Source organism: Micropterus dolomieu, linkage group LG21 (genome assembly GCF_021292245.1).
Source record: "Micropterus dolomieu isolate WLL.071019.BEF.003 ecotype Adirondacks linkage group LG21, ASM2129224v1, whole genome shotgun sequence".
In the NCBI taxonomy this organism is placed as follows: Eukaryota; Metazoa; Chordata; class Actinopteri; order Centrarchiformes; family Centrarchidae; genus Micropterus; species Micropterus dolomieu.
This window is the reverse complement of record NC_060170.1, coordinates 19,069,424-19,086,528: the sequence shown is the minus strand read 5'-3', so window position 1 is coordinate 19,086,528 and position 17,105 is coordinate 19,069,424. Positions and strand designations below refer to the sequence as shown.

Sequence of the window (17,105 nt, the reverse complement as noted above, 5' to 3'; positions counted from 1 at the left end):
CAGAAGACACCTGTCAATGCTCTTCCTCCTCTCTGTCACCCAACTGCACTGAGATGAGCGACAGACGGCTGACAGAATAAAGTTCAGAGAGCACCCCACAGCTATAGTGGGACACACACACACACACACACACACACACACACACGCGCAGATGTTCCCTTTGTGTGGAAGTGGGCCAAGGAAGCCCAGGCAGGAAGAAGCAGTTAGTCTGCACCAGTTGAAGTGACATCAGAACACCTCGCAATTCCTCACAGATTATTATTCAGCCCACTCCTTGTCTGTCTAATGCCCAATACAGCCTTTGTCGTTCTTGCTGTCTTTGTTGTCATTTTTTGTTGTTTTGTTTTGGTTTTGTGTGCCTGTGTATGTGTGGAGAGGAAATTGGCGGGGGGGGGGGAGCAGAAAAAGTTTCCTTTGGAGTCACATTTTCTCATGTTGACTGACAGATGCGGGACGATGAAAGCAAATCACAACGTGCCACCGACTTCAAACGTTCCTGTGTTCCGCCGTTTATTGCCAACAACGCACAACAACCTCTCTCCCGATGTGGATTCTTCATAATAGGGAGGGAAAAAGCCCAGTGAAACAGAGGCAGATGACAAAGAAGCTACCATCCAAACAGCTAGAGGGGCTAGAGTGAGGAGGAGGGGTGCTAAATAATCAGACCTAAGCGCTCTAACCAAATCGGACTGCTTTTCAAAAGCATTTTCAATCAAAACAGGCTTTTGATGCGCACTGATTCTGATACCAGGGATGTTCGAGTACAGAAAAAGTGACCAATTGAAGTTGTAAAGAACTCTTTGCTTTTTTGTGTGTGTGTGTGTGTGTGTGTTGTATGGACAAGCGCAACAGTAATTAACTAAGTGCAAAAGCTAAGATGAAGTAAGCCGCTTGGTTCTGCTCTCTTAACATATCTCTCTCTCTCTCTCTTTCTCTTTCGCTGTTATTCTTTCTCTTGTCCAGGATGGCACCGATTGACTGCCACTGACCTAATTTGGGCAAATTTCACTGACCTACTTCATGGGTGAATGCTGACTTGCCCACGGGAGGGGATTCTCTCTCTCTCTCTCTCTCTCTCACACACACACACACACACACACACACACACACACACACACACATTCTTTTCTACCCTTAGGATTAATATGCAGACCCTTGGCCCCCTTTACGTTTGCTATGGCGCTGGGCGTGTACCCTCAGTTGTGCCCTACATCTCCCTTGATTCCCCCATTAAACCCCTGTCATAGCCTCCTTCTGCACCCTGGCATCCCAAATGAACATAATGAGGATCCCAAAGTACAGACACGTGGTAAAATATAAACAAAGCAGTTGGCCTTTGTTTCATGTGGCCTCAGAGGTGACATAGTCCTTCACTTCCCAAGTCTCTGAAGAGACATAATCAGCGTAATTGCATACAGATATGATTGTTCGTCCGTCATCTATGAAAATGCTAATTTGAGCAAATTTGCTCAAACAATGTGAAGATAGTTTTGAGTAATCACAGCAATTTCTTTAAAAGTTAGATGGATAGAGACTACGGTCTGTCGAGCAGTGGTGGTCCCATAGGAGGATTGGCCTCTTTAACCCACTTGTATTATAATGAATTCAAGCATCATTGCGTCCCACTAGCAGATTAATTCCAGTTGACCAGACACATACGATCCTCTAGTGGGTTTTGGAAAAGGTCTTGTCATAGTTGGATTAGTTTTGCCCTTTTTAACGTGAGGATGATTAGTAATAAACGTTTCTGCCTGTAGCCTCCCACGAGGACATGGTAGTTGGAAGCAAGTCTAACCTGATTCAGTGTTTTGGTCATGCTCAGGTATTATTCTTTGCAAGCGTGTGTGTGTGTGTGTTTGTGTGTTTGCAAAAGAATGAGAGAGGCATTTGTGTTTTTTGTTTCTGTGTGTGTGTGTGTGTGGACTCGCTTGCTTTCCTGTGTGCTCGTCAGTGTTTGCCCACATGTATGCAAGGTGTGTGCCCCCACAGATACAACCCATGAATGCAAACACACACGTACACAAACACTCGCACTGGGGCAGACATGTGTTGTCATGGCAACACATACAGAAATAAACAAAAGAGGCATCGGGGTGAACATTTTCTCCATCTTGTCCAGCAGGGTGCAATTTATCTCAATGCAGCCATGAAAGGCCACTATTTACATGAAACGAGAGCTGTTTCTGGGAAATAGGGGTCTCTCTGAAGGTTTTGATGTCAGCTGCCTGCTTTTAGCTTGAGAGTGGAAATCTAAACCATCTAGAGAGGGAGAGAGAGGAGCGAGTTGTAAACCTACTGAGAGGGCTCAGTTCCCTCATGTGGTTGCAGCTCTAAAAGTCCGTAAAAGTCTCTCACCGTTTCCCCTCAACACCCTCTGAGAAGGCCGAGCGTAGCGTATGTTTTCAGATGCTTACAGTTTGCACCGAGTAAATCTAACCCCCTTGCTTTATAGCTTATCCTTAAGAGAGTGGTCCTAACATCAACGTCAATATTTACAGGAATAGCCCGCAGGCAAGAGAATCGACCACCACGATTCAGCAGAGACATATTCAACCTTTCTCTTGCACCCCCTCTCTCCCCCTTCTCCCTCTCTCCTCTCTCCCTCACTTGTCTTCATCCCGGTTATTCCCGTTCTCTGCAGCAGCCCGTCGATCACGGCGCCAGGTGGCTGAGATATTTGTCTTTGTTTTGTGTTCGTGTGTGTACAAGGTGCGCCTTGTATACGCATGCGCAGCATCTTCGACGAGGCTATGGCTTTGACACAGGCTCAGCGGCTGTTTGAGAGATGCTGGGTGACGCGTGTCAAGTGATATTAAATGTGAGAGAACCTCCCCTCCTCCTTCACTCTCTCCCTCCCTCCTCTCCCCTGCTCATCCCTCTGCTGTGGACTGTGTCTGCTGCGGTTAGTGTGAGCTATGACACTTTTCATTGTGATTTTTTTAGGGGGGAAGGCGCCATGTCTGATGTATGAGGCCTCACATCTCAGCGGGTAGAGTGGACACTTTGGCCTACATAAGCTCTTGGAAGGTCAATGGATATACAGCTGAATAGATATAATGCCCACATACTGCACATAGTGCACATACTGCTCTTTGTAATTTCATAATCCAAGCAAATCTGTCTTAAATTGGTTAGTGTGTGAGCTGCGTATTCATCTGTGGCAGTTATTAATTGCTTGGTAATTGTTAATTAATGGGTGTGGCTGCAGTGATTTTGTGTTGTCTGCCTTAAAGAGAGATGTCGCTGTCGTTGATCCAGGTCACTCTCAGACAGGCTACCTACCTATTTAGATTTTTTTATAATGTTTATTGTATGTTGGAAGAAAGACAAACATATACAGTGGGTAGATTTGTTCAGCCACTACAATGAGAACGGAAAGTGGCTTGTAAAAGGTTTTTTCCTGGTAAATGTATTATATCTTTGTGGTGTTTGTGTGCGTGTGTATATATCTGCTTCCATCTGTGTCAGGTAATAATATGGAAGTATGAGTAGTGGGCCTGTGTGCTCAGTGCTACAATGAGACCGCCTGAGCCAGGGGGATGTTGGGCAGGGGCGGGTTTACGGCAGGATGTGGCATACGCCGCCGAAACAGAGAACAGTGGGTGTGACCTCAGTGACTCCAGGAAGGAAGGGGTTAAGCACGAGCCGGCAGGGCTGCGTTACGCAAACTGGCGGCTGGCTGGAGCTGAAAGGGGAAGTGCTGAGCTCAGAGGAACACTGGCTCAGAGCCATCACTCCCTCCTCCCTCCTCTGAAACTCCCCCCTTCGCCTCCCCTGGCCCTCTTCCCCACCTCCCCGCTACAGCTGAGCGCTCCCCATGCTTCCCACCGCCAGGCGTGGTGATGTGTGTTTGTGTGTCTGTGTGCCTGTGCTGGAATGCAGCTTCCCCCTCGGCTGGGGCCTGTGTGTGTGTTTGTGTGTGTGTGGGTGTGCACGTGTGTGTGTGTGCGTGTCTGTCTGGAATGATTCCTCCCCTTGTCTAGTGTGTGACGTCAGTACACACAACGGGTCAGCTTAGGGCTAGGCAACGTTCTGTGTCTGTGTGTGTGTGTGTGTGTGTGTGTGTGTGTGTGTGTCATGGGAGGGGGGAACAGGGGAGGAGATATTGGAGAGAGAAAAAGGAAAGAGGAGGGGCTGTTTGTGAGCAGAAGGAGGTTGGCTGCAGGGAGTCACTGAAGCCAGTATGCGTGCATGCATGAAGGCATCATGAGTGTGTGTCAAAGGGTGGGGTAGTGTGTGTGTGTGTGTGTGTGTGTGTGTGTGTGTGTGTGTGTGTGTGTGTGGTTGAGTGTGTTGGGTGACTTTCCAAACGAAATGGGAAGGGTAAAGACTGTAAGGTTATTTCCTGGCGTGGGCAAGTGAACCTAAAAGCTCACACATTCTCGCACATGTCCACACACAGTCATGCTGTAGTTTCCAGTCCAGTGCTGTTAGTGCCCAGTTATTTTCATATGCTAATGAATTCTCTTTACTTTCAGCCATGTTAGTTTCCACAGTAGTGGCTTTTTTGTACTGTTCCAGCTTTACAGAATCCTTTTGCTACATTTTGTTCTGCTTTTACCTTTTATTTGTTCTTGAGCTTTGATGTCAAGGCGCATTTCTGAAAGCTGTTTTATCAAAAAGACAAGTCACAAAAGGATCCATAGGCCAAAGTTCAAATTAAGCAAGATAAACACATCTGTAATCAATTCTGACAGTCAGTGCAAATGTCATTGTGGCATGCTTTCTCCATGTAAATTATGTGTACGGCCTAACAAACACAGCATACACTTCACAAACACATTCCAGCAGCAATGAAAATCATGTGTCACCATATTCTTAGCTTATTCTTTTTACGATGTACAGTCTTCTTAACTGAAACAGACTGGCTCATCTCGACCCAGACTCGCCTCCTACATAGGAAGAAGGACGCTAGCACTATAATGTCTCGACTGTATGGGTTTGTCATTAGAAAGATATTCAAACCGTGAAGTGGCAGACAATGGCTTTTCAATGGATCCCATTACCTCCGTCTATAGCTTAGCGTGGCTCTACTGGGACAGACCGCTGCTAATTACACACATTCATTTCCAGCCAGCTGTAATTTCATTCACACTAATGAACCTTGCACATGGATTGGGATAATGTATAGTTAATGTACAGCCAGGAGACGGAATTAGCTGGCTACTGGCTTCTCCAGTGACAGAGATTTGTTGAATAGTGGGAAAAGGAACAGTTCACTCAATACCACATAGGTGCCATTCTGAAATGACACATTATAGTAATTTTAGACTAAAGTGTTAAATAGTTAAGTAGGACAAAGATAAGATACGTTTTATACAACCAAAAACATATTGCAAATGTTTTCTTTTGATTTGGTTGCAGTAGCTGCATTGGACAATGCTGTCATCTTTTTGATATTATCAAGAGCTGTGACATTATGGTGTGTAGCTATATTTACGTATATTTGCTTTCTAGTTGAGAGTTAGATGAGACGATTGATATTGTACAGTGAATATGAAGCTACTACCAGCAGCCAGTTAGCTTAGCTTAGCTCAGCTTAGCATTATTATTGGAAACAGGGGGAAACAGCTAGCCCCTAAGCTAACCTAACCAGCTACTGGCTCCAGCTTCATAGTTGTTGTAAAGACATGACAGTGTTATCAATCTTTTCATTTAACTCTTGGCAAGAATGCGATTGCTTATTTTCCAAAACGTCAAACTATTTCTTTAACGAAATCTTGCCCCAGCAAGTTCCTCAAAAAAGGTACAAAGATTTACCTCCTGAATTTTCAGGTTTGTTGCATCTGCCACTACTAATTTTCTCATCACTGTATCCTTTTTGTCTCATGTCGATCACATCCCAGAACAGAGGCTTCGCTGTCTTTCTGTAATGGTCAGCCTTCTGAACGCCAACCTTTGGGATCAGTCAGCAGAGCAGTAACACCAGCTCTGCCTGACAGGCCCAATCCAGCAAAATTAGAATCCATTTTGAAAGTGATAGTTAGAAAATTGCAAGTCATTCCTGATGTACCGCATGGCAACTAAGTGGCAGCAGCCCAGTAGTCGACTGTCATTTCAACCGCCAGCTGATGACAACTCCAATCACCCACACAGCCGTCAATGCACACGCACGCACACACGCACGCACGCACACACACACACACACACACACACACACACACACACACACACACACACACACACACACAAATATTCTCCCCCATCCCTATGATTAGCATGCAGATTTTGCTGTCAGAATCTCAAGCGGAAGTAAAAGCATTGAAATTCATAGAATATCTCAAAACATTCATTTATGCTCATTTGTGTCTGTTGGGATAAGCATGCAGACTGTGTGATAGTATATGAATGTTGGTGCACGTGTGTGTGTGTGTGTGTGTGTGTGTGTGTGTGTGTGTGTGTGTGCGGGTGATGAAAACACACCCGGGGAGAAAAAGGCTTTTTGGTCTACCAGAGGGATTGAGGCATAAATATGGCCGCCCCTTGGAGCTCAGCTGTGTTATTCCAGCCCGTCCCACACCTAGGACACACACACACATGCCTAGAGCAAGGTCTCCTGCAGAACAGCATTGATCTCCGTTTATAGTCTCTGTATGGGTGCTTCCTTATAGGACCACACAGGCATGTGCTCATTGTTACTCACACAGACTAACCCTCTAAGATGCTGAAAGGCCTTGTGTTTGTCTTTGTAGCCTTATTAATTGGGCCAGTTCAAGAAACCGCAATGAAGGAAATTCTCCTAGATGTGGGTGGGATGAGGTGGCGTTAGAGGTGGGGGTTGCCCAACAATTCTCGACCCTTCCTCAACCTGCAACAGAGCCTTGCTTTCCTTCCGTTGGGGTTCAGATCTCCTTTCAGCAGGGCCTCTAAGTTCAATCCAACCAAACGGATTGGATTCCAGTCCAGTAGCCTTGTCTCTGTGAGGTTTTAGCATGCTATCTTTGGTCTACATAGAGTAGGATCCCACATTAAAGCTCCAACTCCTGCAGGTGGTCCCCTCTGGATGAGAGAAGCTCTGGAAAGGGCAGAGTCGGATTTAGGTGTTGGTCTTTGTCTGTCTGCAGCTCATGAGGTAATTTGATTAATGTGCAAGGCTAAAGTGAATCGGCGCAGGCGAATGGGCCCTAAATATCTATTTGCTTTCTCTGTTCGTCCCTCTTTGCTTTTGTTGAGTTGCTTTCACACTAGCCCATTTGTTTCATCTTCTTTCTTGTGCTGAAATCAATGATGTGTTCAGAATCTCACACAGACACACAGACACACACACACACACACACACACACACACACACACACACACACACACAAATGCAATGGATGAGCGCCGTCTGAACTGCATGGTGCCATATTAGATTTAGGTGACAGTCATTCATGACCCAATCCAGCCAATAAACTTAATGACCTTCCCACTGCTGAGCCAGAATTTTCTCCATTGACTTGGAATCTTAATTTGATTGCGGAAATATATGTATGTTGCTCAATCTAATTTACCCCAGTGATTTTGGAACACTGAGCACTTTTGTGCTTAGGCAAGCAAACCTTTCAGGCCCGGCCCCGATACCTGCCGCCTGCCTTCATGTGGGAAGCTAAATCCTGTTTTATAGGGAGCCTATAAAAGTGGCATTCTTCCATCACAAGTTGCAGGTCCAAGTCTGTGCTTTTCCTCCCTGAAATAAGAGCAGGAGTCCGGTATTTCTGGGGCCCCTTGTTGTTGAATAGACAGTAGTGGCCCTAGCTGGTCAAGAGAGCGCATGCTGGCTTATCGGCACTTATAGAACTTCAAAACGAGAGAGAAAGTTAGGGCGAAGGACTATTTGGGGGAATGCTTTGATGTGGGTCCCCCCAAGTGTGTGGGTGGTCTGCAGTCCTTTTGTGGGATTTCAACATATATATACATACACTAGCTCTCGCTCACTCTTTCACACACTGTTCTTGCTGCCTTACACAGCTCTTTGGGCCAAGTGTGATTTCACCAGGGCGGTCAGAAGGGGTTTCTAGGGCAACCTCACAGAGGCCTTGTTCTAAAAATGGCCGCCATGGTTACTTTGAAAGCCAACCCTGGCCTCTTGAACATGCACAGAAAAGAGCCCTGAGCACCACTCAGGGAGGGGAGCTGGGTGGACTGGGTGAGGGGGAAACCAGGCTCTTTAATAGCTAGCACATGAGACATTGAAGGTTTCATACCCACCCAACCAGGAGTCATGGGAGGTGTGTGTGTGTGTGTGTGTGTGTGTGTCTGTGTGCGTGCATGCATGTGTGCGTGTGTACCTAAACAGTAATACCCCTGTACTCAGTGCTTGGCTAAATTAAAAGGGCATTTTTGGCGTAGGGGGCAGTTTTTGGTGCCCAGACGATTGGACAGGGAAAGGCGAAACTCATTACCTACCCATCTGTCAGAGAGTGAGAGAGAAAGAGCTGTGGGAATGTGGATGGAGGGAGGCATGCATGAAAAGGGCTTGGAAGGCGAGTGAGTGAGAGTGTCCATTAAAGCAGGGGGGAAACGCAACAGACTTTTGCTTTCGAACAAGGATAAGTCATTTGTCACTATTTCGTTTTTTCAAACTCCATGTGTTTTGAATTTGAAAAAAAAGTATCCCCGATAATTTTCCCCATGGGAAAAAGAAAAATATTTGCAAAAGAAAGTGCAGCTGCTTTTACGACTGTGTGTGTGTGTGTGTGTGTGTGTGTGTGTGTGTGTGTGTACAAGAGAGAGTGTGTTTGTATCAGAGGTTGATTTTTCTTTGAGCTCCCTCTCAGCCCCACATGTTTTTGATGTTCTCTTTTTCTATCCCCCCTCTATGGACCAGGGGCTACACTTGAAACATAAGCTTGTGTCACACACACGTGCACACACGCGCACACACACAATGGTATTAAAAGCCATTGCATGTTGTTACACAGCTAAATAAGTGAGCTCTCCATTCTACAACCAGCTATACTGTGTAAACCTTTTTGTCTCTTTTAAGAGTGACTCAGTATGTCTCTCACTCACTCACTCACTCACTCATTTACACACATACACACACACACACACACACACACACACACACACACACACACACACAGCCGTAGACATATAGGCTTTGATCATTCCAGATGCAAGTGGCTTCCATATTCGATCCACACCCCTCTTCTGTGGATACTGTTAACGAACATGTACTTCCTCTGCCAGCTGGCTTTCAGAATGGAAAAAGCATATCTCCATGGCAATGTTCTGCACTCCTGCACTGTTAGACATGTGCGGTTCTTAGTGCTTCAATACAATAACAAAACATTGTTATTTCTGTTTTGATGCTCTTGCAATATTGCAAGTTAGCTGTATCCTTGCTAATGGAGCATTATGGATTGATAGAATTGTGGTGGGCTTCCGTCTAAGAGAGGAGAAATATAAGGCCCCTATAACCACCTCATTTTATTTTTTTGTCTGTCCTGACACTATAGGCAAGGGTTGTGACCCAGTTTACTTCATTCTCTATTTTCCGTCTTATTCACCTGCATTCTTCGTGCAACCCCATAACCATCAAGAGGGAAGAAGAGCTACTTTGACCTGACCTCTGTTCAGCTTGCTTGTGTACCCCACACCCCTCTTCCATCTTTATCCTATGAAATATTCAACTCCTGCCCCTTCCTTCCTACCTAACATGCAGGCCCAGAAAATGCTTTGATATTTGTGTTAATACATGCTTGATATCACAGCGATGCAAGTGCTCAGCCCTTTGATAAACATATTTGAGATATGTTTGTCTTTGCCTGGTCCACACATGCATTTCAGAGATCTCTCCTGAGCACATAAATGCATTCATAAGCTACTCTCCGTCTCTCCTAACCACTCCCATTATTAATAAATGCATGATCTCACGCTGCGGCTCAGTGTGCCTCTCTTTTATATGCTCATCAGTGTGTGTTTTAGACCACTGCCGGGGACCCCGCCCTGCTCATTCATATTCATCCTTGCATAATGACTAGCCGCGCCTCCGGATAGCGCAGTCAAGATAAGATCAAACATTATATTCAAACAAGAGGCTGTATAATTCATATCGTAACAGCCGCACTCATGGCTCACTTCCTCATCTCTGTCTCAATTCCTCTTGCAGTGGATCTCGGATCTGAGTTCCTGCATCTAGGTTTCTGTCATGACTGACTGAGTGAGAGTAAATGAGCCTAACACTGGACTGCAGCTGGTCCTGATCATGCTTGTATGATAAGAGAACATGGGGCCTTTTGCAGATGACTCTGGCCAACTGAGTCTGTTTCATTTAGCTGTTCATCTCCATCCTGAGTGTGTTTAGTCTTAAAGAGATTCACTCAATAATGCAATTTACTAAAGGGCAGCTTCAATGAGTTGAGCAAGTCATCCAGTTCTCATTTAATAGATGTTTCGGCAAAACTTCCAGGTGTGGCTCTGCATGGAGACGATAGATGCCTGATTTTATCTCTGTCTTACTTAACGGTGATTGGTTAAACCTCTGATTGTGTATTAACAATCAAAGTTGCTTCGGTTGAAACGCAATAACTGAAAATGGCTGTATTTGTTTATTAGTAAACGAGTAAAAGAAAGGAATTATGTTAAGTAGGGCTGCGACCAACGATTGTTTTCACTATCGATTAGTCTCGCAATTATTATTTTGATAAGTCCATTCATCGTTTGCTCTATTAAATGTCAGAAAATAGTGGAAAGTGATGCTCACAAGTTCACAGGGCCCTCCAAAGATATTCAGTTAAAGAAAGAAATGTCACATTAGAAAAGCTGGAACTAGGGAAATGTTAGCATTTTTGCTTGAGAAATTATTCAATTATTGATCAACCATAAAAATTTTCTGTTGATTTACTAATAATTTCAGCTCTAAAGGAAAGTTGGAGTCGGGAGGACTGACGGAAGGATATCTCGACATACATTTAAAACATATTTCTTGATAATCGATTTTCTCTTTTCCTTTCTCATTCTTTTTTAGGTTTCCATCTCAGCGGCACAGTGACGGACCCCGCCACACCCTCATCCCCGGAGCTTGTTTGCAGCGTCAGCGTCAGCTTCGACCGCTGCAAAATCACAGCGGTAACATGCACCTGTGGCAACAAAGACATCTTCTACTGCGCCCATGTAGTGGCACTGTCGCTTTACAGAGTACGGAAGCCCGAGCAGGTCAAACTGCACCTGCCCATCTCAGAGACCCTGTTTCAGATGAGTAGAGACCAGCTGCAGAAGTTCGTCCAGTATCTGATTTCAGTCCACCACACCGAAGTGTTGCCTACTGCGCAGAAACTGGCCGACGAGATTCTGTCGCAGAACTCGGAGATCAACCAGGTCCACGGTGAGGGAAAGTGTGTGTGTCAGTGAGTGTGGAGAAGGGCATGTTTATGACCACGAGATCATGCAGGGGTGTGTGTGTGTGTGTGAGCGCACATTTGTGTATTCCTGCTTCCATATGCATCCGTGTATTGACTGCGTGATGAAGGTAAAGTGCGGCAGGATCAATGTTCCTCATTAGTGAGATCCAGGCAGTAAAGGAGGGACTGTGTGCCTCTAATCGACACTATAGACTGCTATTTACCTGTGTGTGTGTGAGAGAGAGAGAGAGAGAGCGCGAACGATACAGAGACGAAGAGGTTAGCAGACAGATAAAGAAAGGTGCATATCTCTTGTTATCGATACTGTATTCTCTGGAAACTGAAGGGCAAGAAACACAAGGAAAGAGAAACCAGTGAAAACGGGGAACAGCATGAAAAAGCTTGCATGTGTTATAGTCAGACTGGTTTGTAAATCCGAATTAGAGGCATACAGGAATCAAACTTGGAGTCAGGATTTTGAAGACACTTAGAAACGGGGATGAAAAGAATAGAGAGATAAAGTACACCAGAAGTAGAGACTTCCGGGAATGGAGGACAGAAATAAATATGTAACTCGGAGAACAAGAGCGAGAGATCTTCATCACAAGAGTGCTGTGATGTAGAGGTTTTTTTTTGACAGCATATTGATTTGTCACGTTTCCATCAATAAGTCTGTAAAACTAAAACGTTTGGATTAAAGCATCAGACGGAATTACTCCTGTTCATTTCATCCTTTTGGGCCTCAATTTTTAGGTGTTTGAAAACTGAAATTGAAAATTGTGTTTACTTTTAAGCTTTTTCAGAATTATAGTAATTTATTTTTTTTATTCTAGGAAACAACATTACAGTAGTTTTGAGGAATTAAGAAACAGGCACACTGTACTGTCCTCATATTCTGGTATTACAGAATCAATGTGTTGCATTGTTGAAACAGCAACACAATGTGTCAGTGTTTCAGCCTAATGAAGGGATGTTAATATTGCTTTCTGTGATGAGGAATAGATAATTTTTTAATTTTTGCTTTGGGCTGCTTTGGAAAATATACTCGGACACAGTGCAAAATAACTTTGGTGTTATGGAAGAAGGTAGACTACATGAGAGTAAGTTTGCTGAGGTGTCAGCTGCAAACGTAGATTTTCTCTTCCATACAAGCCAGTATCTCTCGATATTCAGATGTGAAAAACGATACTATAGGTACTGTCACTGCATGCGTCCCGGGTTAACAGTACCAACATATTAACACATTTCTGACCTGCTAAAAATACCTTGTCTGGTGTTTCCTACATTTTTGTTGTAAGTTAGAGAGCTTAGCTGTCATTTCTGTGTGCGTGTGCGAGCAGCCTAGGAAGTAATTGTTTCAATTACATTTGTGAATGTAGCATGTTACTGCACATAGTGAGTGTTCGATTACGCATCAGAAGTAACATCGCATTAGGGCTGCAGCCAACGATAATTTTCATTATTGATTAAACCTACGGCTAATGTTAAAAATGGTCACCATTTCTTGCCCAGGGTGACGTCTTTACGTTGCTTGCTTTGTCCGACTAACGCTCTTAAACCTAAAGATATTCAGCTTACTATCACATGCGACAAAGAAAATAAGCAAACGAGAAGCTGGAATCAGAGGATGTTTGGCATTTTTGCTTCAAGAAACTAAAACTAATAGTTGCCAATTAATTTTCTGTTGATTAACTAATAGATTGTTTCAATGTACTTTGTATATATGTTGCCCCTCAATAGTGGCTATGTATTTGCTTGTGTTCCAGTATGTAGAAGCGTCTGAGGACACAAACAAATAGATGCAGAAAATGGAATTAAGTCCTCTGAAGCTGAGACATTTTGCCGGTCTTCTTCTACACACATTAAGAGTTAATGGTTGGTCTTTTTGTTAAGGTTAGAATGGGGTTTAAATTAATTAACTGAGGATTAATTGTCTTATCAGGACAAGAAATAATGTATGAATAGAAATACAATGGCCTAACATATATGTATGTGTCTGTGTGTGTGTGTGTAGGGGCCCCAGACCCCACAGCAGGAGCCAGCGTGGACGATGAAAACTGCTGGCATCTGGATGAGGAGCAGGTTCAGGAGCAAGTCAAGCTCTTCCTGTCCCAGGGAGGATACCACGGCTCGGGCAAGCAGCTCAACCTGCTCTTCAGCAAGGTCAGGAAGCCAGCGACATTCATTTGACCACATACAGAACATAACAACACGGATACAGCACATACCAACCACGACCACAAGCACACAGTTCATCCTGCCTGTGTAGGTTTCACCTCTCTCCCTTTACGTGCTCTTGCCTCAATCCTTCCCTCTGCTTGCTGTTAATGAATATTTTCTCCCCCTCTCTAGTGCACTTGCATTCTCTTCTATTCCCTTATGAAAAGTTGCTCAAAGTGATCCCAGGAAAAACAACTTGCATATATTGGCACATACATTAAAAGGCATGCTGCCTCTTAGCTAGAGCTAATTGCAGAAAGGAAGAGTTGGATAAAGAGAGAGAAAGAGCAGTAGAAAGAGGAAAAGCTTGCACTATATACTACACTGGACCCTTGTTTAAACGATTACATGAGAGATGTGTGGTTCTCTCTGATGCCTGGTATTACAGTGGCAGAGCTGGGCCAGCATTAATGTGCTATGTGCTATGTAAAGACTGCAAGCCAAGGCCATTATCATCCACCCTGCCCGGCTTTTAGAATGTCTCTCTGCTTCATGCTCTTTGATGCCTGTTATATCCTTTTTCACCACAGCCCCCCACTGACAGCCACATATTCGCTTGTCCATACGTACACCCACGTTGAGAGTCACTTACACATTCATACGTACACTGAGCTGCCCTTAAATGACAAACACACACACGTACTGTATATGGATTTGTGTCTACAAGTGTTCCTGTGTCTGTGGCTTTTTCTTGGAGGGTGTTTGTGAATAAATGTTGTCACTCATCTTGCCAGAAAGACAAAGAGCACACATCATTTGTGCACACGCACGTGAATCACGTCCATGGGTTTTGTGTGCGTGTGTGTGTAGTACAGTTAAGAATCACTGTTTTCACTGCTTTTCACCGAAAAAAATACCCAGAATCCTTTAAGAGTAGCAGATGAGTTTAAACTATTTTATATTTACAAGAGAGTGGTTGTGTTTCCTGCTTCTAGAACATGCTGACCATCATCGTTTACAATAAACGGGTCCCTGTTGCGATTAGCACAGCTCCAAAAATCTTCCAGTGAGAGAAAGTGAAGAGAAAATAAATAGAAAACTCTGCTGCTGGTTATGCACCATAAAGTGAAAAAAGAAATGGTTAAACAAATCAGTGCTTGCATTGCAAATGGAAAAAATCAGTTTTTCATGCAGTATTCTGGATTTTCAGAGCTGGATTTAGCCTTTTTATGAATAACTACAATAAACACTGACAGTTTTTTTTTATTTATTTAAAAAATCTAAATACCGAAAATATTTGACATTTAAGTGCTTTGTAGTTCTATTTATGTAATGGATTTTCTCTGTGACCTGTGAGTTTTGAAGAATATTTCATAAAAAACAGTTTGAATGGTACTTGAGCTTCCAAGATTTTACAAAAAAATAAACAGACGCAAGGACAGTGTGAGAGGTCTCATGTCACCTGATTTGAGCGAACATTAGGAGTTCCACCTGCATGTTCTCAATTTTGACAGTTCGTACCAGTTAAAGACAAACTTGATTTGGCGTTGGAAGTTAATTGTTGGACACTGCCCTCTAAGTAAAACAAACTGCTGCCCAGTCTGGAACACTGACATACAGTAATTGTGAAAATAGATATAAGCCTAGCAAGTAGATATGTCCTTTCTGAGAATGTTGGTCAAAAATAGTTTGAAAGTGCCGTCTGAGGTATGTCGAACTGTGCATGATGTGAAGACTTTTTTCCCCTTCCATTCAATTCAATACAACTTTATTTATCACTGTAAGGACAATTGTATGCAGCAGCTCACCACCTATATCAACAGATCACACACACTAGATATTAAAGGATTCAGTGTACCATAACCATAAAAAACTTTATGTTGAATTACTAATAAATGCATTATTAAATAATTATAAATTTCTAAAAACAATAAAAAGATACAAGGAAAACAAAAGCATAAAAACAGGTTGAATTAGTTTGGTGCTCACTTGTTTTTCTAATTGATAAACCCAGATTAGCATTTTTCAATGTGCAAATGCTTGTGCAGCTGTCATTTTGTTTTGTGGTTGTAGTCCAATGTAGTTCTGTAGGTTGTGTCCCTAAGTTTGGTGTGTCTTTGTATTACTGTGTGTGTTTGTGTGTTCCTTCTCTCTATCTGTTTGTATAAACTGCGGGTGTGTGCCGTTGTTGTACACACATAACCGTCCTCCCTGTCTCCTCCTCTCTCCTCCTGCAGGTGAGGGAGATGCTGAAGATGCGTGACTCCAACGGAGCGAGGATGTTAACACTGATCACAGAGCAGTTCATGGCCGACCCTCGGCTGGCGCTGTGGAGACAGCAGGGCACCACCATGACCGACAAGTACAGACAGCTCTGGGACGAGCTGGGTAAGGGGGGAAAACACGCACACATGCAGGCACACAGACTGTCCTATAAATGTGCGCACAGACACACACACACACACACACACACGTTCTCACCCAGCATGTGCATGCACGGGCAGATTTAGCAAGGTGGGCGATCGAATGCAGACATTGACACAAAGGCACACACCTCCCCCCCCCCGTTTGTTTATTTGTCGTTTGTGTGCAAGACAGCCCACACAGACACACACACTCAGACGCACACACTCATCACTTGACAGCCCAGTCTCTCCCTCTCACTGTGAATGTAGGTTTGGCAGCTCAGCAAGAGTGTCTTTGTGAATTACAAGCCGTTTAATGCAGCACATCGCGCCTCATCAAAACCCCCAAATATTATGACCTCCATAATGTTTTCAAACACTTCCCATCATATATTTAGTTGATGTGACAGAGTGCTGCTCGCCTCGCAGTCATTTGGTTTGATATAGTGTGTAGTTCTTTTGACAGATGCACTGTACCTACAGCAAAACACCTCTCACAAACCACAAAACCAACGAGCCCGTCACCAGGACAGCAGTCGTGTTGTCTCCTGTCTTTGTTGTTTTCCTCTAATGTCTTGGTTGATGTTGCTGCTGCTGCTGTTGTTGGTGTTGATGATGATGTTCGTTTTCTCCCTTTGGTCTTGTTCTGCACTTTGTGAGGACAGCGCAGGGATCTCATCTGTTTCAATCCCACGTATTTTTGGAAGTGTGTGTACGGTCTCTTTGAAGTCCACACTTCAAACCCTTCTTCCCAAGTCCTTATCACTCCCCCTGATGTGTGGTGAATGCTGCCTCTCGGCACCACTCTCTCTCTCTTTCTATCTCTCTCTCTCCCCCACTCTTTTGTCTTTCTCCTCTTTGAGCCGCAGCTACTCCTCTCCTTCAGACACAAAGCCATCCTTCATTCACTTGTCCTCAGCCATGTCTACTCGTCCAAATCATCACCGCTCCAATTTCATTTTCTGTTTCCCTTTTCTTCTGCTCTCCCTCTGTTCTACACCTTTTTGTATTATTTTCCTCTCTTCATGTTCTGTCTCTGTCCTTGTCCTTGTCCTTCCTCCCAAACTCTCTTTGCCTTTACACACATGCATATGTACAACGCACACACGCGTGCACACACTGTAGAGTCCACACATCTCCAGCAGTCTTGAGAGTAAAATCCCCGAATGTGCTTGTGTCCCAAGAGACATAGCCACTTTTCATATTCTGTTTGTTC

At 44.0% G+C, this 17,105-nt stretch overlaps 1 protein-coding gene across 1 annotated transcript in view; it reads left to right on the top strand.

Annotated features, from left to right (window-relative positions):
• LOC123960660 (zinc finger SWIM domain-containing protein 6) overlaps window positions 1-17,105 on the top strand; it is a 46,006-nt gene that overhangs the window by 12,892 nt on the left and 16,009 nt on the right. Inside the window, exons 2-4 of the mRNA XM_046035548.1 lie at window positions 10,952-11,308; window positions 13,339-13,487; window positions 15,722-15,872. Coding sequence (XP_045891504.1) covers window positions 10,952-11,308; window positions 13,339-13,487; window positions 15,722-15,872 — 657 coding nt within the window. The remainder of the gene's footprint in view (window positions 1-10,951; window positions 11,309-13,338; window positions 13,488-15,721; window positions 15,873-17,105) is intronic.